The following is a 22,153-nucleotide window of genomic DNA, read 5'->3' as shown; positions in this document are numbered from 1 at the left end:
TACTGTATAATTCAGTACATTGTTTAGCTACATCCTGGTAATTCAGTAAAACAAAAATCTTGAACAATAAAACAAGAAATCAACATGTTTTATTAAAGAACACTCGTGTATGTTACATTTCTTAAACTCAGGAGTTGACAGTATCAATGTGATAATTATATAGAAAAAAACAGAAACTGTAATCCTGTAATCTTGTAGGAAATGTAGGTCTCTTGTTGTTTTATTTTTATATTTTTTTATATTTTTTTTTTATTTATTATCTATATAAGGCTTCCAATTGGTTATAATAAATCAGTGTATTCAATATATTTAGCGCAGTACCCGGATAACTGACCAATATTGTTTCCGTATTACTCAGTCATCCGGGAACTTGAACTATCGATATCGATGTTGATATCACGCAATGTTGATGTTGATGTCTCCAAAGGAAAATGAAGAGGTGTAACTTTTGTATGTAAATGTAAAAGATCATTGGTAAATTTATAAAGACCTATGTTAAATTATTTTGTTATTTTGTATCCAATGTTATAAATGTACAATTTTTCTTTGAGAGAAATGAATAAAAACCTATGAAAACAAAAAAACACACAAAAAGTCATATTTACCGACGTAAGTCAAATTTGTTATTTCGCTAGTCAGCCTGATATAGATAAAAATAATAATATTATGTGGCTTTGTTTTCGTGTTCTCCAAGAATATATTGCTCTTGCTATGACAATATTGGAATCGTCTCCAACTCGTTCAACATTGTCATAGCTCGAGCAATATAGCTTTTTGGGGTCCTAATTTGGATTTTGTTTGTTTGTTTCATGATTGCTATGTCTGGTGTTTTTTTTATAAACTGAGCTAAACTGAAGTGCTCTTACTTTGACCAGCTTGCCACGATCTTCCACTGACCCAGTCTTACTCAGCGTAACTTAACCAGGAGATGGTGGCGCCGGCACTAGTCGACCTCCTATCAACCCAGCTTCCGCATTTAAACCAAGCGAAATCTAATTTTCATTTTCGATTGTAAAACAAACATAATTCTGCAAAACTGAAAATTAATCTTGAGGCATCAAATAACTCGCATGTGGTAAAAAAAAGAGAGTAGGTTTGACCCCGGAAGTTGTAAAGGTTAGGTCATACAATCATTGTAAAAAGGTCACATGTATTCCGAGTGCTGAGTGAGAGCATCCATACGGTCAACTTACGCAACCCTCTAGTCGTGTTAGCGTGTTACTCCTGGAAAATCCGGGAGTAAATCAGTCGGGGTAAAGGTCTGTGTAGTTGACACGACTATCGTTCAGACGGTGACTATGCTGACCCTGACGGCTCACGCCGACCAAAATTGCCATCGTGTGAACACGGCTAATGTTTGCAAATGAGAGAGTCATAATCAATTAGATCCATTATTGGATTGGATTTGTAAAACATCTAGGATGTGCATGCCTATACCACTCTTGCCCCTCGGCTACAGAATGCATTGTGAAAGGAATCAATTGACCTTTTTCCTAATGTTTTATTATTTTGTAAGTTTCTCTTTACAACTAGAGAGCATGACAAAAGTGACATCTTGAATATTTAACCAAAAAAGTGTAATCACGACACTAGATAAGATATGATGTATGCAGGCACCCGCCAACGAACAGATATTTATGATTATGAGGGTTTGGGGGCATATTGTTGCCCGAAATTGTCCTGTTTCTAAGTGTTGCGAGCGAGTAAAGCGAACGAACGTGCAAAAAAATAATTTTGGTATAAATAATATGAAATATATTCGGGCACCTGCTATCAAATAGAATTATATTCTGATACGTCATCTCCAAAATGTTCAGGTATTCAGGCACTTCGGTGCCTGAAATCATCATTAGTGCCTTAAAAGGACTTGACACGTAGCAGTCTACTATGTCGACGTGCAAATCTAAAATCCCTGGTATAGGGAAGTGAACAAGGGATGTTGACTACCTGAGTGAACATGTGCTCTAGACTAGAACGGCGTTCTCGTCGACACAATCGAAAACCATCATGTATTGCATTGAGAGACCGTACCAAGGAGTTGCTGAAGAGCAATTAACGCCTGACTGATTAAGAAAGCATTGGTTAAGATAGTCTCAGGTACGTCATTATTCCCATTTTATTCAGTTTCTAATCTCGACACACCCTCTCTTTCAGCTAGGACGTGTGTCCAGTTAGCTTTAAGACGTTGGTAGTAATCGTTGCTGCTCCGAATATTGCATGAGAAAAGTATTACACGTATGGTGATCAGTATACCTGTACAAGATCTTCTTCATCGTCCTGCCATTTTATGATGACTGCCTACATTCGTCATCCAGCTTCAGGTTCGTATTGTTATTTCTTTGTAAACGCCATAGTAATCTTTTAGTGGAAAGACTTCTTTTGTTTCTCTAACTATCCTTAGAATTTACTTTTACTGTTAAATCTTAATCATACTCTATAATCATAACCTTAATAAAAACAGCCATTTTCTTCTTTCTCAAAAAACCTCACGATAACTTAATGCAACCGTTACTAAACTAAGCCAATGGTATTATGGAAAATGTATTTACATAATGTATATCTAAAACTTCTTGCTTTGTTTTCTACAAAAAAGAGGAACGTGGCATGCATAAACAATATATTCCTGCAGCTCCATGAATTTATTACCACCTGCACAGTAAGCGTCATTTTGATCGTGTCATTACGTGTGCTAATTAAACCTATCGTAAAGTGATACAAATAATCTCTCACCAATATATATTTAAAACACCAATCATCAATAAAACAATACAAAACTCAAATAAATCCTCTCTCCTAAATCTGCAATTTAAAGTAGAAGAGCCCTAAATCAATACAACCGACTCAGACGATGTCCAGTGCAGATATGTCTATCTTTTATTGTAGGCTGCTACGCAGCATCATATTACAGCTTCCTGATCATTGGAACATTTTTAAGCAAAGTATATTCGAATGAATTACATCATATACACCAATAGTAAAATAGGATTTAAAGGTAAGACTGACTATTCAAAAGAAAAAAGGAGAAAAGAACCAATGATAAGTAAGAAGTGGAAATGCCAAATGCATTCACACAAGACCATGAATAAAGAATGAGAAGAGAACAAAGGAACATACCACGTGAGATGGTTGACTTGGTATGTAGAGGAGATTAAAGGAGGAAATGATTCGGTAGAATAATTGAAGTAAATGAATACAAATGATGTAAGGGAATAAACAAATGATGTTAAATGAATATGTATAGAGAGAAGAGACTACAGACAAAAAACCTTCATCATCCGAGTCCAATAACTCAACAAAATGTTCATTTTGCAATCAGTAAAGATGTCATCAAGTCAAATTGCGTACGTCATTCACACCAGTGGCTGGCGCAGCCTTACGCTAGACAATAATGGCTCGTGTACAATGGGATAACAACGCTATGCTATTCATGACTGATATGTGATAGCAATATCAATATTAATCTTTCATAATCATTTTCCGATTTCTCATTAGGGACTTCATCACCGGTCATCTGTGGATTCAAGTAGGTACGAGAAGGATTGTATTTACAAAGGGACTCGTCAAAGGTGGAGGTTTTGCAAAGATGAATTTCTGCAATTTGGTTCTACGAAAGAAACGTAACATTTTAGCTGCTGCTGTAATATTGGCTTCTCTCTATTTTGGGTATTACATTGTTGGGTACGGAAAGGTTTGCGTCCTTTCCGTCTCAAGCTTTGTACTTGAGTCCAAAGGTTATTTACAGGGAGTGGTACGTGCGCTCGACCATGGTTGCTACCTCCAGACTTCAAACTTTAGCCAGTACCAACATTCTGAAGAGATTCTGGCAAAACGCAACTGTAAGCAGAAGATTCCCACGGCTCTGATATTAGGGGGTGCTCTGAGTGGCTCTGCGACCCTCAAGAGTGCTCTCTCATTCCATCCTGATGTTGTTGTACCAGAGTTCGGGGTTCCCTTCAAGGACAATGACCAATACCTGGATAAGATGCCGTATTCCCTCCCTCATCAAATGACTGTAGGTGAATGCCAGGAGTACTTGTATATGAGTGACTTATCCAAACAAACGTGGACGACCTTTTCTCCCGACCTTAAAGTCATCATTCTTGTTAGAGATCCTGTAGCAAGAGCCATGTCGGAATACCTGGTGCTGACGTCGAATAGCAGCTCAGAATTTTATCGCAGAAGTCTTTCACAATATCCAGATGTGCCAATTGGGGCACCTAAGCAGGAGTCCCGTGCAAGAAGAATAAAACGAAATGTAAATACACGGCCTCGCAAAGACAATACACCTCATCGGGAAGAGAGGACCACAACTGCAAGTGAAATATGGAAAGGAAAGGGAAAAAATAGTCTTTTACATAAAACAAGTCCTGACAACATGCATTACAGTTTGGAAGACACTTTTGAAGAGACGGTGCTGGAATCATCTGAGATAGACGCGGTGCACTTTTTGGTTCAAAGAAGTATCTATGGGAGCGGAATAAAGGAATGGGCGCATGTAATTCCGAGACCAAGCATGTTAATATTAGACGCCGAGAGGTTTGCCAAGAGTCCCGTCGAAAGTTTGGAAATTGTAGAAAGGTTCCTTGGACTAAGGCCATTCTTCCATAAAGACTTCTTTGACTTTGACCTTCCCCAAGGTGTGTTTTGTTTTAACTCACCGGTTCGATCCTGCGTAGAACCCATTCCCATGCAGGAGCCTCTACCTTCTATCTCTGAAGAAGTCGTCGCCCTCTTTCGAGAGTTCTTAATCCGTTCAATGAAGGTTCAAAACCTATATGCTAATGCTTATTTTCCATTCCTCGGAGAGAATCCTTTGATATATACCCCCTTCCGATAGCAAGAATACAATAAAATTGTAATAAACCGGTCACATATTAATTTCCCTTCACATATCGTTTTGATAATGACCGATATTAATATATTATGTGTATGAAAGCTGGTTTGTAATGCTGTCTTGAGTTCATGCATATAAATAAATTAAGTTTTTTTTTACATTGGCAGTAACGTACATTGGTCAGAAAGATAATTAAACAGACATATCATATCATCCCATGTAAATGGCTCAAACAGAAGCGGAGGAAATAAGCCCACTGAGTGATATTTACGAGTCAATATTTTGTTTCTTTCTGACAAGTGTGCATGTCTAATGACGTTGTTTGTCTGAACTCCAAAGCCACTATTTTAATTGAATTATCAAAAGGTTATTTGATCAAACACTGCTAATTAATCACTAATAAAAAGCATCGAAGTAATAGAAATAATCGCATATGATATATAGTTCTGTACTGTAATATCCAATTGATGTCTATCTATTGCTAGGAATATGATTGATTAAATTACTTTTAAGCATGTCAAAACGCAGTCATTTTCAACGTTTAACTCTCTTTAAAACAAACATAATGATATAAGGATCCATGAAATCAGAGGCAGAGCGGTTGATATTTTGGCCAAAGTCCTATCTGAAATCAAAATTTGTACTCCGACATGTTGCATGGCGTATGTATTACATTATTAATGATTTTGAACTTTTTCAATGTTCCATTTGAAGCAGTCTCACAAAAATTGTCATATTCTCATTTAATTTAAATATAATGTAGAACTGACTCTTTGCCATAACATTTCTACACGGAGTGATTAAAGAATGCACACTGCATCACTGAAGTACATTCTGCTTCATACACATTTTGATTCAGAATGTAATGTAAATCACCTAAAACAAAATTTCTAGGTTTCTAAGGTGGGTGTATATCATTTTCGTATTAACATTATATTGGTGATTGTATGATCGACACTTGAATAAAAAGATATGATCAGTGATGATTGAACCAATGATACGACTCTAAATTTGTCCATATTCCTCATTTTTTAAATATTTACCGTAACCTAAAGTAGATATTGAAAAGCCCACACATTACTTCGATCAGAGTTTTTTCGTATCAGAACACTTACCCCGTGGACAATCACCCCCGGAAAATTACCCCCGGAAAACAACCCCGAGAACAATTACCCACCCGGAAATCCCCCCCCCCTAGGACAATATTACCCCCACCCCTGAAATTTACCCCCAAGGACATTTACACCCCAATGAAAACAAAGGACAACCATGCCCGAGGACAATTACCCGCACCACCCCCACCCCCCTGTTTATGAAAGGGGAAGTCCACCCTGATAATAATTTTTTTTTTTTTTTTTAGGGGGGTAATTTTGTTTCGGGGGGGGGGGGGTAATTGTCCAAGGGGAGGGGTGTGATTGTCCAAGGGAGTAATTTGGGAGGGGGTAATTGTCCTGAGGGGGGGGGGGTGATTGTCCACGGGGGTATTAATTTGGAGAGGGTATATAGGAGATATAATGCACAGAGTAAAGGAACGGCTTGTCACCATGAAAGTCACGTTTGCTACACAAAATGAATCAAAAATGACGCAAGCTAAATGTTTGCTTTAATATGCGATAGATACTCTGGAGTAGAATCATTTAATAAACAGACGCCCCCCCCCCCTTGTTAATGAACCCTCACGTGTCTACGCAAGAACCACTGAAATATTTATAGTTCTGGGGCAAAAACATGGAACAGATCAAATCATGTAAATTGGCCCACTGTTTATTAATTTTCTGTCACACGTATAAACGGACTTAAGGAGTCGACATGATCTCGGACTCTCGGTAATCCTACCTCCTCACGCACACTCAGTAATTGCGTAGGTGTTTGTTTAATTATCAACTCGACTGTATCGAGTCTCGCCAGGTATTGTTGTTGCAGGTTTACATAACACAAAAGCTCAGTGTTCATCGTGATTGTTTCCCAATTCCACTTTACAGAAATCATTCATGAAAGCCTCCATAATTTTGTTTTGGTATAGTCGAAAAACAATCGAATCGACATAATACGCTTGGCGCCAGACACAGTGCTGTACTTCGAAATGTGGGTGTAATAGGCTCCTCAATTCACAGAAATCAAGGTCACAGAGTTTAATTGAAATTAAATTTGTTCAGAGCGTGATTGCTCGCTTAGAAAATTGCATTTCAACCGGAAAATGAATCTCGTTTTTGTATTCAGCATTAAATTGAATAGCCTTCAACTTCGTGTTGTACTGTAGTCATGTTTATATGATATTAGAGTACTTTTTACGACTTAATTATAAATCGATGTTTGCAAATGAGATGAAATGTACTAGAGGCCTAATGAGTTAGGTCCATTGTTGAATTACTTGTATGCCCTGCATGTAGATGATTTTATGTTGCGTGTACTTATTTTAACTCGATTTATCGTGCGCTGTTGTAATATAGAAGAGACTGTGCGGGTTTGATGTTCCACATTATCGTGCATGGATTACGTTTGAAGCATTTGCTCGCATTTGTAGCAGTGCAGCGTGACCATGTAATATCTGGTGATGTCATAAAGCTAGCGGCGGCTTTGTGGACAGATTTAATTCATAAACCGTGAGCTCTTCGTCGGAGCTAGCTAGCTGAGAGGTATACATTCCAGGCGAGCTCAGCTCCGGGTGAGTACAGCCATGAGGGGTACTCGATTTGCCTAATGCACGACTGACGTCCACTAGCTAACTACTGTATGCGAGGTACTGGTCTGGATCTGGATAAAATCAACGCCGAGCTGAACAAGGATAACAATGGTTGAGTGAGCTTTCATAATAGGCACAATTCTCATTTAGTTTCCAATTCATGACAAAAGTCCTTCCAGCATGGTCCAGTTAGTAAGAATACATTGATAGTATACAACGCAGAATACCGCATGATGGTACTTACAACGCAGGGCTGTGGTCGGCGAAATTATTACAACAAAAACTACAACGGTATGGTCAGCAATTAACATCGTCCATCCAATGCAAAGTTTCTCAGCAGCAGGTTCGTAGTTGTCATGTCTTTGTAAATACTATATAGCGAGTTTGTTACTGTACTCAAAGTCTAAAAACATAAACATGTGCATGTCCTTGCACAATATACAGCGTTTCTCAATGTTTGGTTTTATATGCTTGCTATATTGTATACTATAATAATTGTGACTATATTGTTCACCAGTTGGAATGCAATGCACCACACTCAGACGTGTCCGTAAACATAAACATGTGCAGTTGCGTGCATTGCACTTGTTTATGATTGCTATATAATGTAAATGTATATTCGTATACTATATCGTTTTTTATTGTGTGGCTACATTTATATATTGCACGCCACTTGAATGCGCCGCTTGTAGTCTTCGTAAATACATGTATCACATTACAACTAGTATATTACTGGGTATATTAGAGCCGATTGGTCTGTGAATTGCTTCCGGGAAGTTATTTGTGAAAATTACCGGTGAAGTTTATTTACAAGATGGTCTTTTTTTTTTCTTTTTTTTTTTTTTTGGGGGGGGGGGGGGGGTCATATTCCTCTTCTCTCTCGTCCCCTGCTCGTCTGTCTCCCCTCTCCCCCTCTCCCCCTCTCCCGCTCTCCCGCTCTCCCTCTCTCCCCTCTCCCCCTCTCCCCATCTCACCCCCTCTCTTTCTCTCTCTCTCTCTCTCTCTGTGGCCTTTTTATTTGCGCGCATGAACCCTCTGCCTATCCAGTTGGTAATCACACACAAGAATGGACATTTTTTAAATAGTAGGCCTAAATGAAGCACTGTATTATTCAAGTTTTCATCTTTTCGGACTAGGTAATAATTTTCTTTTTTTCATATTTGTATTGAATTACAGTGTTCTTCAAAGCCGATCGCAGTTTCTCTATCACGCTTCGTCTTGGCTACTCAACATCTGGAATCAGTTCACATTACTCCCGACAAGGTATGTGAAGAAAATGATGAGTACGATTTCTATATGTTAGTTTTTACAAGTTTTAATTTTTGATAAATTAATTATTAAAGGAAGCCTCACCCCCAAAGAATAAGTGTAGGTATTCTGAAAAATGAGATACATTTCTGCTCTTTGATATAAAATATACCTTACGGAAGTGCGCCAGAGATATAGAAGAAAATGATTTTCTTGGCATGATGTAATGAATCTTAGCATGACATGGACGCAGCCATTTTCTTGCAAATAATTATGATCATGTGACGTACCAGGTGAACTTGTGTATGTATCATACACCAAGCTTTAGTTGTAATGACTTTTTAATTCAATAACAAAGCATTTAGTTTTTAATGAGGGATAATGATAGCTGAGAAGTATTTGACAATAATTATATAACAGGGTAACAATTGTGAGTCATTTATTAAAAAATACTAAAATATAGCACTTGATTTATCTATTTAATTTATGCGAAACCTTCAGCCCTGAGGAGCACCAACTTTTGTGTGCAATTTTCGTTCTGACAAATTGTACTATAGTACAAAGGATAATATCAGTTGAATTAAAATATGCTTCATCACCACACACACCTGTCCTGCTGTGAAGGAGGCATCCATAAATTTGAATACATTTAGTCGATAAACGACTTCGCATTTACGTCGCTTTATGAAGAAAATTGCCATGCTCATGTCTTGCTGAGAACCTTTACATTATTCTTGCTTTTTCCCCTCTCATACACTTTGGTAGGGAATCTCGGAGATTATAATGGGCAAGAATATAATAAATCTCTCAAAATAACTAAAGTTATTTCTTGGTGTGAGGTTTCATTTAAGTTGAGCTAAATCAATAAAAAACAGAATAAGAGAGAGAAAAATCAACGAGATTAGATTGAGATGAGCATAATATCCCCGGAAGCGTTAGCCCCGCTGTCAATCTCTTTCCGTGCCCTACCTTGCAAAGCGTATTGCGATTTATGTGGTTTGACATTGATTGCTATGAGTACACCGTGCTTTCGTGATAAAGCAACAAGTTTGCCAACAAACCTTGCTGTTTGGCTAACTAAATTCAGTTTGGAATGACTCATTTAGATTTCAGATCACTCTTATCGAAATACAAAAATCATTGTTGAAATGCCACGAAATTTGCCACGTGGAATTATTTTTTGTGCTGGTAACATAACTTGATCGCAAGGACTCCAACTGAAGTGCAATTTAATACCTATTGTTCTGTGTATAGAATTGGATTGTAGATAAATTACTTAGTTGGTAGCCTATGTTATAGTCAAATTTGCATATTTCATAGTTTGACGCGCAGAGCTACAGTATGTTGATCTAAAAAAAAAAAATCCGATCGTGTTTAATGCAGGTCTGCCTCAGTTTATAACTAGAGAACAATACACGAATACATTTGAAATAAAAACACGGCTCTAGCAATTTTATTTAAATTTCAATTAAGAGTTTCAACTATTATGCGTAATAATGATAGCAATAATAATAATAAACATTAGATCATTTTACAAAGCGCAACTACTAAGTAAATATGCCCCCCCCCCCTTCGCTGTGCTATAATGAAATAAAAGTGCTGGTCAAAATTATTAGAAAACCTGATTATAATTTTTTTGTAATTTGATTTGTTAATAAAGATTTGTCTCGAGATATTCACAATTTGTGTCTTGAATCATGTTAAAGTTTATAGCCTAAAGCCCAAAACACGTGCAAACCTGTGTCTTTTTCAAGCCAATAATTAGTGTTAATAGGCCATTTTCGTAATGTAACCAAATTTAATGCATAAGTCTTTGTGAAGTGCCTCAATACAAATTATTTCATTCACCTGATAGGAATAATAGTATTTCAATAGTCAGAATGCAACTGCATATATTAAGTGTTGCTAGGTAGGTCAAGCCATCATGTTGTCCAACCTGGCAACAATTAATGTATGCAGTTCGGATTCTGTCTATTGAAATACTATTATTCTTATCAGGTGAATGAAATAATCTGTATTGAGGCACTTCACAAAGACTTATGCATTAAATTTGGTTACATTACGAAAATGGCCTATTCCGGTCAATATTTTCTATCACCAGTTTCCACAGCAGAAATTTAAATTTAATATCCTACTTGTATAATATCAATAAACTGATTTCTAGCAATTATTGGCCTTTTCCAGTATTTCTAAAGTTCATTATGAACCAATTTCTTGAGGTTTTCTTCCATGAGTAGGTCAAATACTTGATAGATCGGGTTCAAGTTCTGGGCATCGAGCCGTTAAGTTTATATTGTGTATGCAGTAGGACTGTTTCTACTTCACCAGTTCATCAACACAATATGACTTACTTGACTTGACTTAGGTGCATAGGACGCTGGTCCCCTTGCTCCCCTACGAGAAATCATGCTCCAGTCTGATCTGTCCTGGGCTCGTTGCTCTGCCTCTTGTGTGGATAATCCCACATCGTATTGGACCTGGTCCTTCCATCTCTTTGGAGGGCGTCCCCGAGGTCTGCGTCCATTAAAGTAATTTTGGAATGCTTGGTATGGTAGGCGGTGATGCGGCATGAATAGAACATGGCCAAACCATTTTAAGCGACGTCTGATGATTTCCCGGCATATGGTGCTTGGGATGTTCAGTCTCTGCCTGATCTCTTCGATCCTAATCTTGTCCATTAGGTGAACACCAAGGATGGTCCGGAGACACCTCATTTCAAATACTTCAAGGTTATTTCTATCAGATTTTCGGAGAGTCCAGGATTCTGCTCCATATGTAGCAATAGGGAGGATAAGTGCTCTGTAGATCCTGACTTTGAGTCTCCTAGAAATATCTTGGTTGGACCAGATGGCACTTTTCAGTCTTCCGAATGCCCAAGCAGCCAGTCTTGTACGTCTCTTCACGTCCTCTTCTATGGATGGAACTGTGCTGCCGAGAAAGACAAATTTTTCCACTTTCTTAATGTTGGAGTTGTTATTAATAAGTGAAATATCTTGTTGATCCTCTTTCATGACTTTGCATTTTGTTGCATTGATTGTCATACCCCATCTTCTACAAGCCTTCTCCAGTTCATTTGTTGAGATTTGGAGGTTTTCAAATACGAGTTCCATCAGGGTGGTGTCATCTGCATATCTGATGTTGTTGATACGCATGTCACCCATCTGTATTCCACTTTCTAGTTGTTGGATGTCCTTCATCACATATTCCAGGAACAGGTTGAAGAGACTTGGAGAGAGGAGGCAGCCTTGTCTTACCCCAGTTATGACATAAAACCATTCAGTTATCTTTCCATTCACCATAACAGAGCATTTGGTTTGTTTGTACATGCTCTCTATGAGGTCAACTAAGGACTTGTCCACTCCAATGGAACGCAGACATTTCCAGAGAGCTTCTCGCTATATGGTATCAAATGCTGCTTTAAAGGCCCACTGCACTACTGGTAGCTACTTGCGCCCTCTATATAACAAACAATGCCTAATCGGTGACCATTGGTCCCCCATGATCCTCTTTTTCTTATGTTAACTGAGAGCTGAGTTGATGAGATAACCACCTGTCCAGTGACCTTGCAGAGCGGTCTAATCCCTCCTGTACACTACGGCAGATAAGCTTTAAAGTCTACAAAGTTCAGGTGAATTGGTATCCTTCTTTCTCTGGTCTTTTCGATGATCTGTCTGACGACAAACACAGCATCTGTGGTGCCCCTAAGACTTCTGAATCCACATTGTTCCTCTGTCAGATGATTCTCGATGGTTCCTTCTATTCTCATGAGGAGCATTCTACAGAAAACTTTCCCGGGTATGGAGAGTAGAGTTATAGCTCTGTAGTTAGATGGATCCAGCTTGTCTCCTTTCTTAAACACTGGAGTGATAAGACCCTTGCTCCCGTCTTCCGGGGTTTCACCTTCCGACCATGCTGCATTTATTATTTTGAGTAGGAGTTGTCTCATTGATTGTCCACCAGCCTTTAGAGTTTCGGCAGCTATTTTGTCCCACCCGCAGGCCTTGTTATTCTTCAATAGTTTGATTGTCGTCTCTACTTCTTCAATTGTGAAAGGTTCACTTGGGTTATCTGTAGGTTGTGGTTCAGGTATGGTCAGAAGAGCATTTTCGTCCCTTGGAAATTGCGTGTTAAGGTGAACGCTAAAATGTACTTCCCAGCATTTCAACACATCTGCGGGAGCAGTTTTTAACATGCCATCCTTGTTCTTTATGGCAGGTTGTATTTTGTCTCTCTCACCAGATAGTTTCTTCACCTTCTTCACCTTCTTGATATGGAAATATCTATACAGTCGTTTGAAAGAGAAGCGCAAGTAAATGGGTTTTATTATACTGAGAAGTGAAAAGTGGTAGAAAAGACCGACTCTCCAAAGACACCCCTCATAGGCTACTCTTGAAAGGAACCGTATGAATTATAATCTAGACTGATATATCTGAACTAGTCTAAGCGCCAAGGAAAGAACTTAAACCTGTACCTTATTTCTTTTTTATAAATCGATCATCAAGTTGATTTATGAACAACTCACATGAAATCATTTAATAACGTGCTTCAGAAATGCTGGAAGAGCGGTAACAAATTTTTCGTTTTTTTTATTAATAACAAATTGGAGCAGGTTAACAGAATGCTCAAGAAATGCGATGAATGTCTGTGACTCTCTATCAGCTTGAGGGAGGGGTAGTGAACACAAAATTAATGAAATCTTGCCTATACTGGACACCATAATGATTCAGGGATTTTAATTATCACTTTGGCAACACCGACCAAAAAACCTATTTCAACAACCACAAGATGTGGCAATGGAGAAGTGGATTTTGATGACTTTACATCATTGTAAAGCACAATTTTTGATAAATCTGACCAGCACTGTATAGCATAAAGATTAAAGTAATTTATTGAGGAAATGAGTTGCAGCAAACCAATATAAATGAGGAAACTACTATTAACCTTGTTGGAACAAATTGATGGCAATATCAACATTCATATATGCTTTATCGTTTCTCTTTAGGGACAAGGAAATCGTGTGGAATGCCATCACCGGTCATCTATCCATAGCCCTACATTTAGACACAAGAAAGGAATAGTGGTGAGGAATGGATTTATCAATGTGAGGAGATAAGCAAAGATGGACTTCTGCAATTTGATTCTACGAAAGAAACGCAACATTTTAGCTCTTGCTGTAATATTGTTGACTTCTCTCTATATTGGGTATTACCTTGCTAGGTACGAACATGTTTGTGTCCCTTCCGCCATAACCTTTGTACCCGAGTCCAACCCATATTACAAAGGTCATTCACAGGGAGTGGTACGTGCGCTCGACCATGGTTGCTACCTCCAGACTTCAAACTTTAGCCAGTACCAACATTCTGAAGAGATTCTGGCCAAACGCAACTGTAAGCAGAAGATTCCCACGGCTCTGATATTAGGTGGTGCTCTGAGTGGCTCTGCGACCCTCAAGAGTGCTCTCTCATTCCATCCTGATGTTGTTGTACCAGAGTTCGGGGTTCCCTTCGAGGACAATGACCAATACCTGGATAAGATGCCGTATTCCCTCCCTCACCAAATAACTGTAGGTGAATGCCAGGAGTACCTGTATATGCGTAATCTATCCAATCAATCGTTGGCAGCCTTTTCTCCTGACATTAAACTTATCATTCTTGTTAGAGATCCTGTAGCGAGAGCCATGTCAGAATACTTGGTGCTGACGTCGAATAGCAGTTCAGAGTTTTATCGCAGAAGTCTTTCACAATATCCAGATGTGCCAATGGGGGCACCTAAGCAGGAATCCCGTGCAAAAATGAAACGAAATGTAAATATACGATCTCACAAAGAGAAATATTTTAAAACAAGCAAAAGGAAAGTAAGGGAAACAGAGAAGGATAAACCTCATCGGGAAAAGAGGAGTGCGAGTAATAAACAAAGCTCTTTGCACAAAACAAAACCAAGTGAGATCAATTATAGATTGGAAGACACTTTTGAAGAGACGGTGCTGGAATCATCATCTGAGATAGACGCGGTGCACTTTTTGGTTCAAAGAAGTATTTATGCCAGCTCATTAAAGCGCTGGGCAGTTGAGGTTTCGAGATTAAACATCCTAGTTTTAGACGCTGAGAGGTTTGCTAAAAGTCCAGCCGTCATCTTGGACAGTGTGGAAAGGTTCCTTGGTCTAAGACAATTCTTCCATAAAGACTTCTTTAACTTTGACCTTCCCCAAGGTGTGTTTTGTTTTAACTCACCGGTTAGATCCTGCGTAGAACCCATTCCAATGCAGGAGCCTCTACCTTCTATCTCTGAAGAAGTCGTCGCCCTCTTTCGACAGTTTTTTATACCTGCAATGAAGGTCCAAAACCGAATATCTGGTGCCTATTTTCCACACCTTGGAGAAAATCCCTTGATATTCACCCCTTTCAGATAGCGGGATTACAGTAGCATGTCACTCGATTACATCTTCATTATATTACCATATACATGTAGGATTTCGTTTTAGAAAAGAATAATATTAATAATTTATCCACTACAAAGATTTTCGTTTTCATAAATTGGTCAGTGGCACTTCACATGAACAAAATATATTTGTACTATTTTTATAAGTGTGACTCACGTCAGAGTTTAATAATTTGTTTTAGTTTTCCTCGGTGCTTATGTAGATAAGCTTTATTGAAGTCATAGAAGTGGCTGGCTTGCAGGAAACGGCTATACCCTATTTTGTGCCCTGTAAAATATAAATGTAATCGACACATTCCAAACCATAAGGCACAAAAATTCATGAAAATTCATGTTTTTGTTCGCAAACTCACCGGTAAATTCTACCCAGCTATAGGTTCAGTAAATCTGATATATATGTTTCATTCCTCAGTATCCGAGAAAATGGTCGCTTGTTAGAATAAAACGTCAATTTGTCCAATTTTTTCCATTGGATAAAGTGGTTTTGAATATTATTGGACAAGATAAGCTCAACCTTGATTAACCAGTTAAATATTGGGCAAATTGCGTTTTTACAGACGTGTATCGATTATTTACGTCTGGGGACCGACCTTAAACGTCACCATCCGAAAGACGTGACTCAGTTTCGAACCGCGGTCGCCTGAGCCAGTTTGTCCGACCGACTGATCTTAAACGTTATCCTTTATTATATGTTTGGTCTTTTTCCGACCTTACATCAAAGATATGACTAGCTAAATTCTTTTCACCCACTGGTAAATATTTGACCAACTATTACCTCCCCAGCAAACTTAACCCAACTTGATAAAAGTAGGGGAACATTGGGCAACTTTTTCCCAACCCTATTATTGATCAAGTCCTTTAAGTAAAAATAATCAAATTTGTTAAAATTGCTTAGAAATTTATAAATTTATGACCAACTAGTGGTTGCCCAACTCAAAATAGTGTACGGTTGTATAGAATATTGTGTGTGAAAGTTTATTATGCAATGATATTCATCCTACATATATGTGTTCTAGCATAGGAATGGAATTGATTTATTTTCAAGCTGTTGGTGGAATGCAAGATATGATATCAAGATAGGGTACTGTGAGATCTCATGGAAACATAATAATGATACCTCCTTATATGTATACCCGTCACCTTTTATTAAGGGAATGGAGTGGTCTAATCTATTTTTATACCATGTAGTATGGCAAAATTACGATGTCCTATTACTAATGACCACATATTTTGTTGGTGCAATTTCTTCTCAATTATAAGAGTTCGATTGATTTTAAACATGAACTAATTTCTTACCATTTTAAATAGCACTTTATGCTGATGATGATAATTATAATCACAGACGAAGAGAAGAAGAGACAACGAAACAGGCATGTCTGCATCGTTATGGGACATCGTTTGATTATGCTAATTCGGTCCCATATACGTCACGAATATCGGCAGTGTTCGAAGAGATCTAATAAGTGCCAAAGTGTGACGGTATATTACCGTTTTATAATTGACAATAACCATTACTTATTAATGTAGGTCATTTTGATAAACTTGTTCGATCTAACCTTCTCTCATGCAATGCCAATGATCCACGTTAAATCAATATTTGAAATTAATGTAACTCTACTTTAAGAGAACAGCTATGAGCCTGAATAGCGAAAAGCCTTTAACTGGAGGCTGATCAGTAAACTATGTTTAATGTCTCGTTAAAATCATGAAATAAAATGTAAGCACGTTTACAGCTTCCGTAAAAAAATCAATAGAGACTTACTGGCCCGAATTCACAAAGGAGGTTTGTCGACAAACCTACTAGTAGGCTTAAGTGCGTCATGTGACGCGTTTCGACGCGTTTTTACAAAAGTTTGTAAAAAAACGCGTCGAAACGCGTCGTAATGACGCACATAAACCTAGGTTTGTCGACAAACCTCCTCTGTAAATTCGGGCCCATGTGTCCATAAATTTTTTCCTGGGGCAAAGGATGCAGATTGCAGCACTAAAGTGGTTCTGCTTTATACAATTTGATCTCCGTATGTTTTCAGTTAAAAATATATATATACATGTATCTCGTGGAAAACTGGAAACGTAATACCTAGAGTTATTGAAAGGTTTATATCTATTTTATCATACGTAAACATTATTTTTAATTTTATTGAGTATAATGACTGAATAAATTAACATGGTAGAATCATATGATCTAGTATTGTATATTTCTTTATACGCCTTTGACTTCATCCATATTCATCACTCTAAAGCTCTATTATAGTCCATACATTGTAGCCCATCGCGTATATGACCCCACTGTGATCCGATTTCTTTGCAATTGGATCTAGATAATTATGAACATTTAAACATCTTGAATATTCGGACTTGAAATTCTATTATATAGTCATATCTTTGCTCAAATCAAAATTGGGGAACTTAAGTGACTCTATACACCTTCCAGTCAGAGAAAAGTTAAGATCGGCATTGAATCGGGGACAGTCTTCTTTTTTATGTTTTTGTTTAAGGAGGCGGTAATTACACTCCCTTCTAAAAAAATAACCTTATTTCATTAATTTTAAAACATTGCTCATGGAATTAGGGACATTCATGTCACTGGTCCGATAGGATTCAGGTTCGATTTGTATTAGATCTCACTAGAATGCCCACAATACGTGCATTTTGATTTTGCTATTCCATTTCTCCATTTTCCATTATTAGTCATAGCACTTTTTGTTTCACGATTTCGAACATTAAAATGTCTCACCGTCTCTTGATTTTAATACTTTTGATGTCAACGAGAATAATCGTACTTTCCAACAGATTTAGAGTACAATCGCAGTAGGTTAGTATACCTTGCAAGACTAATGGCAATACTGGACGAAAGTCACATTCAGTGGCTTCTACTGGGCGCCCATATTCGATTGAATGTGAACTGTGATTTGCAGACGATAAAGAGTAAATCAAACAGAGTGATGGGTGATAATGAACAGGTTAACAAAAAATACTTCTTGAAGAATTTTTCGTTGTTGAAAGTACACGTGTAGCGACAATTATTTAAACATATTGCATTGTGGGACACCCCCCCCCCCCATGTGCATATGATTATGTAAGCACTTCTCAGCAGAGATGGAGGAAACAAATAAGATACGTTTTCAGGTGATCCATTGTACATATCGTTTACTTTAACCCTAAGAAGTGAGCCATCTACGGTCAAATTCAGGTAAGATTGCGGTCCCATAACTTTTCCTAAATATAGTTTGGGTATTTTAAAGTCATGACTCATGACAATGACGTAAACTGGAAATATTATCTCTTTTTGTTTTTAGTTGAAAGTCTTGAGCAATTTGCAACCAAATAACACGAGCGACTAAGACACCTTTCCACACAATACATGTTCCCAATATTATACATGATAGGCCTACCTGTAACCATGGGCTAGTAACTCCATGCTGTAACTCGGGTGCAGGTAATCTGTTACATGGTTAAAGCATTATGTCTTGTATTTACGTAGCATGTCTGCAATCTCGTTTTCTCTTTTTCGTTGTTTTTACTCCCCGCCCCCACCCCTTTCCCCCTCTCTCTCTCTCTCTCTTTCTCTCTCTCTCTCTCTCCTTTGTTCTCTCTCTGCCTGAGAATCCCGGGGAATCCCAAAATGAATCCCAGAATGAATATTCATGATGACGAAACATCCGACACACTTGATGCACTTGAACCTGTACACACAAAACAACGTTGTCGTTCAAATTCGTCTGGATTTTACATATTTTCCTCTTTAAAATTGAGTTGAAAATATTCTAACTGACTTAGTATTGATAATATTAGTGCAAATTACGACTATTTTGGATAAAGTTCGTAATTTTCTAATTCTAATACGTCAACGGAGACAAATATCTATCTTTAAATCATTAACTGTGAAATACTTTATTATGTATTTCACGTCTATAAATTCACAATAATTAAATGACATTTTGGCGGTCAGGAATCCATGGGTCACCAACAAATCTACTACTGAAAAACAAAGAAATCAATTCTTCCTCACTTTTCGATCCATGGAATCTATTGACCGTCTTTTTATCTTTTTATTATATAGCGTGTTGTGACATAAAAGTTTCTAAACGCTGTACACAAATCAAGATTACTTCAGCAAAATCAATATTACTAATGAAATTAACATTATTTAAAGGTAAAGACCAGTATTGGAAACGCCCCAATTTCAAAAAATGAAATGGAAGCTCTTATTACCAATCATGTGAAAGAATATGTTTTGACTAATACATGATGGTACAAAATTTGCCGGGAAACCGCCTACTAATTGATATATTTGGTAAACTAGTTTATCTATTGGTGTGTGAGAGATAAATGCAGATGTCGCACACGTGTGCGTAGTCCCATATACATCTTTCTGTGTAGAGTGCTTGTAACTTTACGAAGACTGGGCCAAATTTCTTATCATTTTGATGATTCCAGAACCTTGCAGTACACACCAATACTTATATGCTAGATGATCAACCTTTTCTGAACATTTCTTTCACAATGCAATCGCACAGGTGTGTAGCCAGGGGGCGGTCGCCCCCTAAAAAAAAAACAAAAAACGCCGACCAAAAAAAAAAAGAGAGAGAGAAAGAAGAAAAGAAGAGGACGTAGGAAGAAAAGGGATTAAGAGTCGAGAACGGTACAACGAAACGTCTTCTTTCTCTAATAATTTGATGAAACGTCAAGGCTTCCGCGCTTTGCGCGGGAGGGTTGAGGGAGCCTGAATTCAGATAAGGATTAATAGTCGAGAACGGTACAACGAAACGTCTTCTTTCTCGAATAATTTAATGAAACGCCATTGCTTCCGCGCTTCGCGCGGGAGGGGGCAAACTGAATTCAACAATGATTAAGAGTCGAGAATGGTACAACAAATCTTCTTCTTTCTTTGATAATTTAATAAAACGTCAAAGCTTCTGCGCTACGCGCGTGGGAAGGGGAACTTGATTAAAACAAGGATTAAGAGTCGAGAACGGTACAACTAATCGTCTTCTTATAATTTAATGAAACGTCAATAGAAACTGAATTTAGACAAGGATTAAGAGTCGAGAACGGTACAACGAATCGCCTTCTTTCTCTAATAATCTAATGAAACGTCAAAGCTTTCGCGCTTCGCGCTGCACCCACCCCCTAGGGAGCGCGCTATGCGCGCTCTGTAAGTGATTCGCACGATTCGCGTGCTCACCACCCCCCCCCCCCTAAAATAAAATCCTGGCTATGCGCAATCGCATGACCATAACTGGTCTTTATCTTTAACAGATTCAGAGTACAATAGCAGTAGGATAGTATACCTTGCAAGACTAGTGTCAGTACTGGACGAAAGTCATATTCAGAGGCTTTGTAAACAAAAATAAAAGGGCACCCTTACTCGTCTGAAGGTGGAATATGATGAAGTATTTGCATGTATGATACTTCCAGACGATGAACAGTACTTTCAAATCAAACAGACTGATGGGTGATAATGAACAGGCTTTTAAAATACTTTGTTGAAAGTACACGTGTAGCAACGATTAAATACAGAAATTGCATAGTGGGACACCCCACTCTCCCTCAATTGCATATGGTTACTTAGGCACTTCTCAGCAGAGATGGAGAAAACAAATAGGTAAAAATTCAGGCGAACTATTGCTAAATTGACTAAAATTTACTCATCGTTTACGATCAAATTTTGGTAAGATTGTGATCCCATAACTTTTCCTAAATATAGTTTGGGTATTTTAAAGTCATGACAATGGTGTTCACTGGAAATATTATCTCTTTTTGTTTTTTAGTTGAAAGTCTTGAGCAATTTGCAACCAAATAACATGAGCGACTAAGTCATATTTCCACACAATCATGTTCTAAATATTATACATATTATAGGCCTACCTGTAACTCCGGGTGCAGGTAAGTAATTGTTACATGGTTAGAGCATTATGTCTTGTATTTACGTAGCATATCTGCAATCTCGTTTTCTCTTTTTCGTTGTTTTTACTCCCCGCCCCCGCCCCTTTCTCTCTCTCTCTCTCTCTCCTTTGTTCTCTCTCTGCCTGAGAATCCCGGAGAGTCTATATGAATATTCATGATGACAAAACATCCGACACACTCGATGCACTTGAACCTGTACACACAAAACAACGTTGTCGTTCAAATTCGTCTGGATTTTACATATTTTCCTCTTTAAAATTGAGTTGAAAATATTCTAACTGACTTAGAATTGATAATATTAGTGCAAATTACGACTATTTTGGATAAAGTTCGTAACTTTCTCATTTTGATATGTCAACGGAGAAAATATATCGATCTTTAAATCATTAACTGTGAAATACTTTATTATGTATTTCACGTCTATAAATGCACAATAATTGCAATGACATTATGGCGGTCAGGAATCCATGGGTCACCTCCCTAACGGGACTCTACTATTACCAAACATTCACAAACTTGAATCCTCGCTTTTCGATCCATGGAATCTATTGACCGTCTTTTTATTTTACTTTCCTACTTGCAAGTTGGGATAAAGGGACACAACCAAACCATGCGTCATTTAAAACCAATGGAGCTAACTCTATTTTATTAAAGAAAGAGAATTGTAGTTCACTTTCTTTAAAAGAAGATTCCAACCCCGGCTCCGTCTATCAGACACACTGCCGCTATCTCATGTTTGACTCTGTTGACTCATCCTTTGGCGTACTTTCCCCAAACTTATCGAAGAATTATCAATTCTATCTATTCCAAAGAGGTAACTTATTCAAGAGGGGGGGGGGGGGTACACAACGGAGCTTATGATGATGCATCCCAATTACGTCACTTATAAGGGATCTTGGTACGTTGATTACTCATTAGACTTGAGGGAGCACATTCGTAAGGTGTGTCGGGCAATCGGGCAGCTAGCTTCGGTGTTTATAGGATTGCGAAAATTCGGAAATACCTTGATCGCAGCTCTACTGAACGACTCGTAAATGCTC

The 22,153-nt window shown here is 38.0% G+C and overlaps 2 protein-coding genes and 1 long non-coding RNA gene across 3 annotated transcripts; 2 read left to right on the top strand and 1 right to left on the bottom strand.

Annotated features, from left to right (window-relative positions):
* Positions 1 to 2,121: 2,121 nt before the first annotated feature.
* Positions 2,122 to 5,834, top strand: LOC105439548. The gene is made up of 2 exons (XM_030972908.1): positions 2,122 to 2,321; positions 3,493 to 5,834. The coding sequence occupies exon 2, from the start codon at positions 3,584 to 3,586 to the stop codon at positions 4,835 to 4,837; it is 1,254 nt and encodes a 417-aa protein (XP_030828768.1). The 5' UTR covers positions 2,122 to 2,321; positions 3,493 to 3,583; the 3' UTR covers positions 4,838 to 5,834.
* A 1,417-nt stretch (positions 5,835 to 7,251) lies between these two features.
* On the top strand, positions 7,252 to 17,384 carry LOC100893072. The gene is made up of 3 exons (XR_004061730.1): positions 7,252 to 7,860; positions 8,694 to 8,780; positions 13,768 to 17,384. It is a non-coding gene; the product is annotated as an uncharacterized LOC100893072 (long non-coding RNA).
* Positions 12,358 to 12,957, bottom strand: LOC115929847. Its single transcript, XM_030999914.1, has one exon. The coding sequence runs from the start codon at positions 12,955 to 12,957 to the stop codon at positions 12,358 to 12,360; it is 600 nt and encodes a 199-aa protein (XP_030855774.1).
* Positions 17,385 to 22,153: the final 4,769 nt, after the last annotated feature.

The sequence above is a fragment of the Strongylocentrotus purpuratus genome, unplaced genomic scaffold (genome assembly GCF_000002235.5).
Source record: "Strongylocentrotus purpuratus isolate Spur 01 unplaced genomic scaffold, Spur_5.0 spur5_scaffold_6, whole genome shotgun sequence".
Lineage (NCBI taxonomy): Eukaryota > Metazoa > Echinodermata > Echinoidea > Camarodonta > Strongylocentrotidae > Strongylocentrotus > Strongylocentrotus purpuratus.
This window is presented reverse-complemented; position numbering and strand designations above follow the sequence as displayed.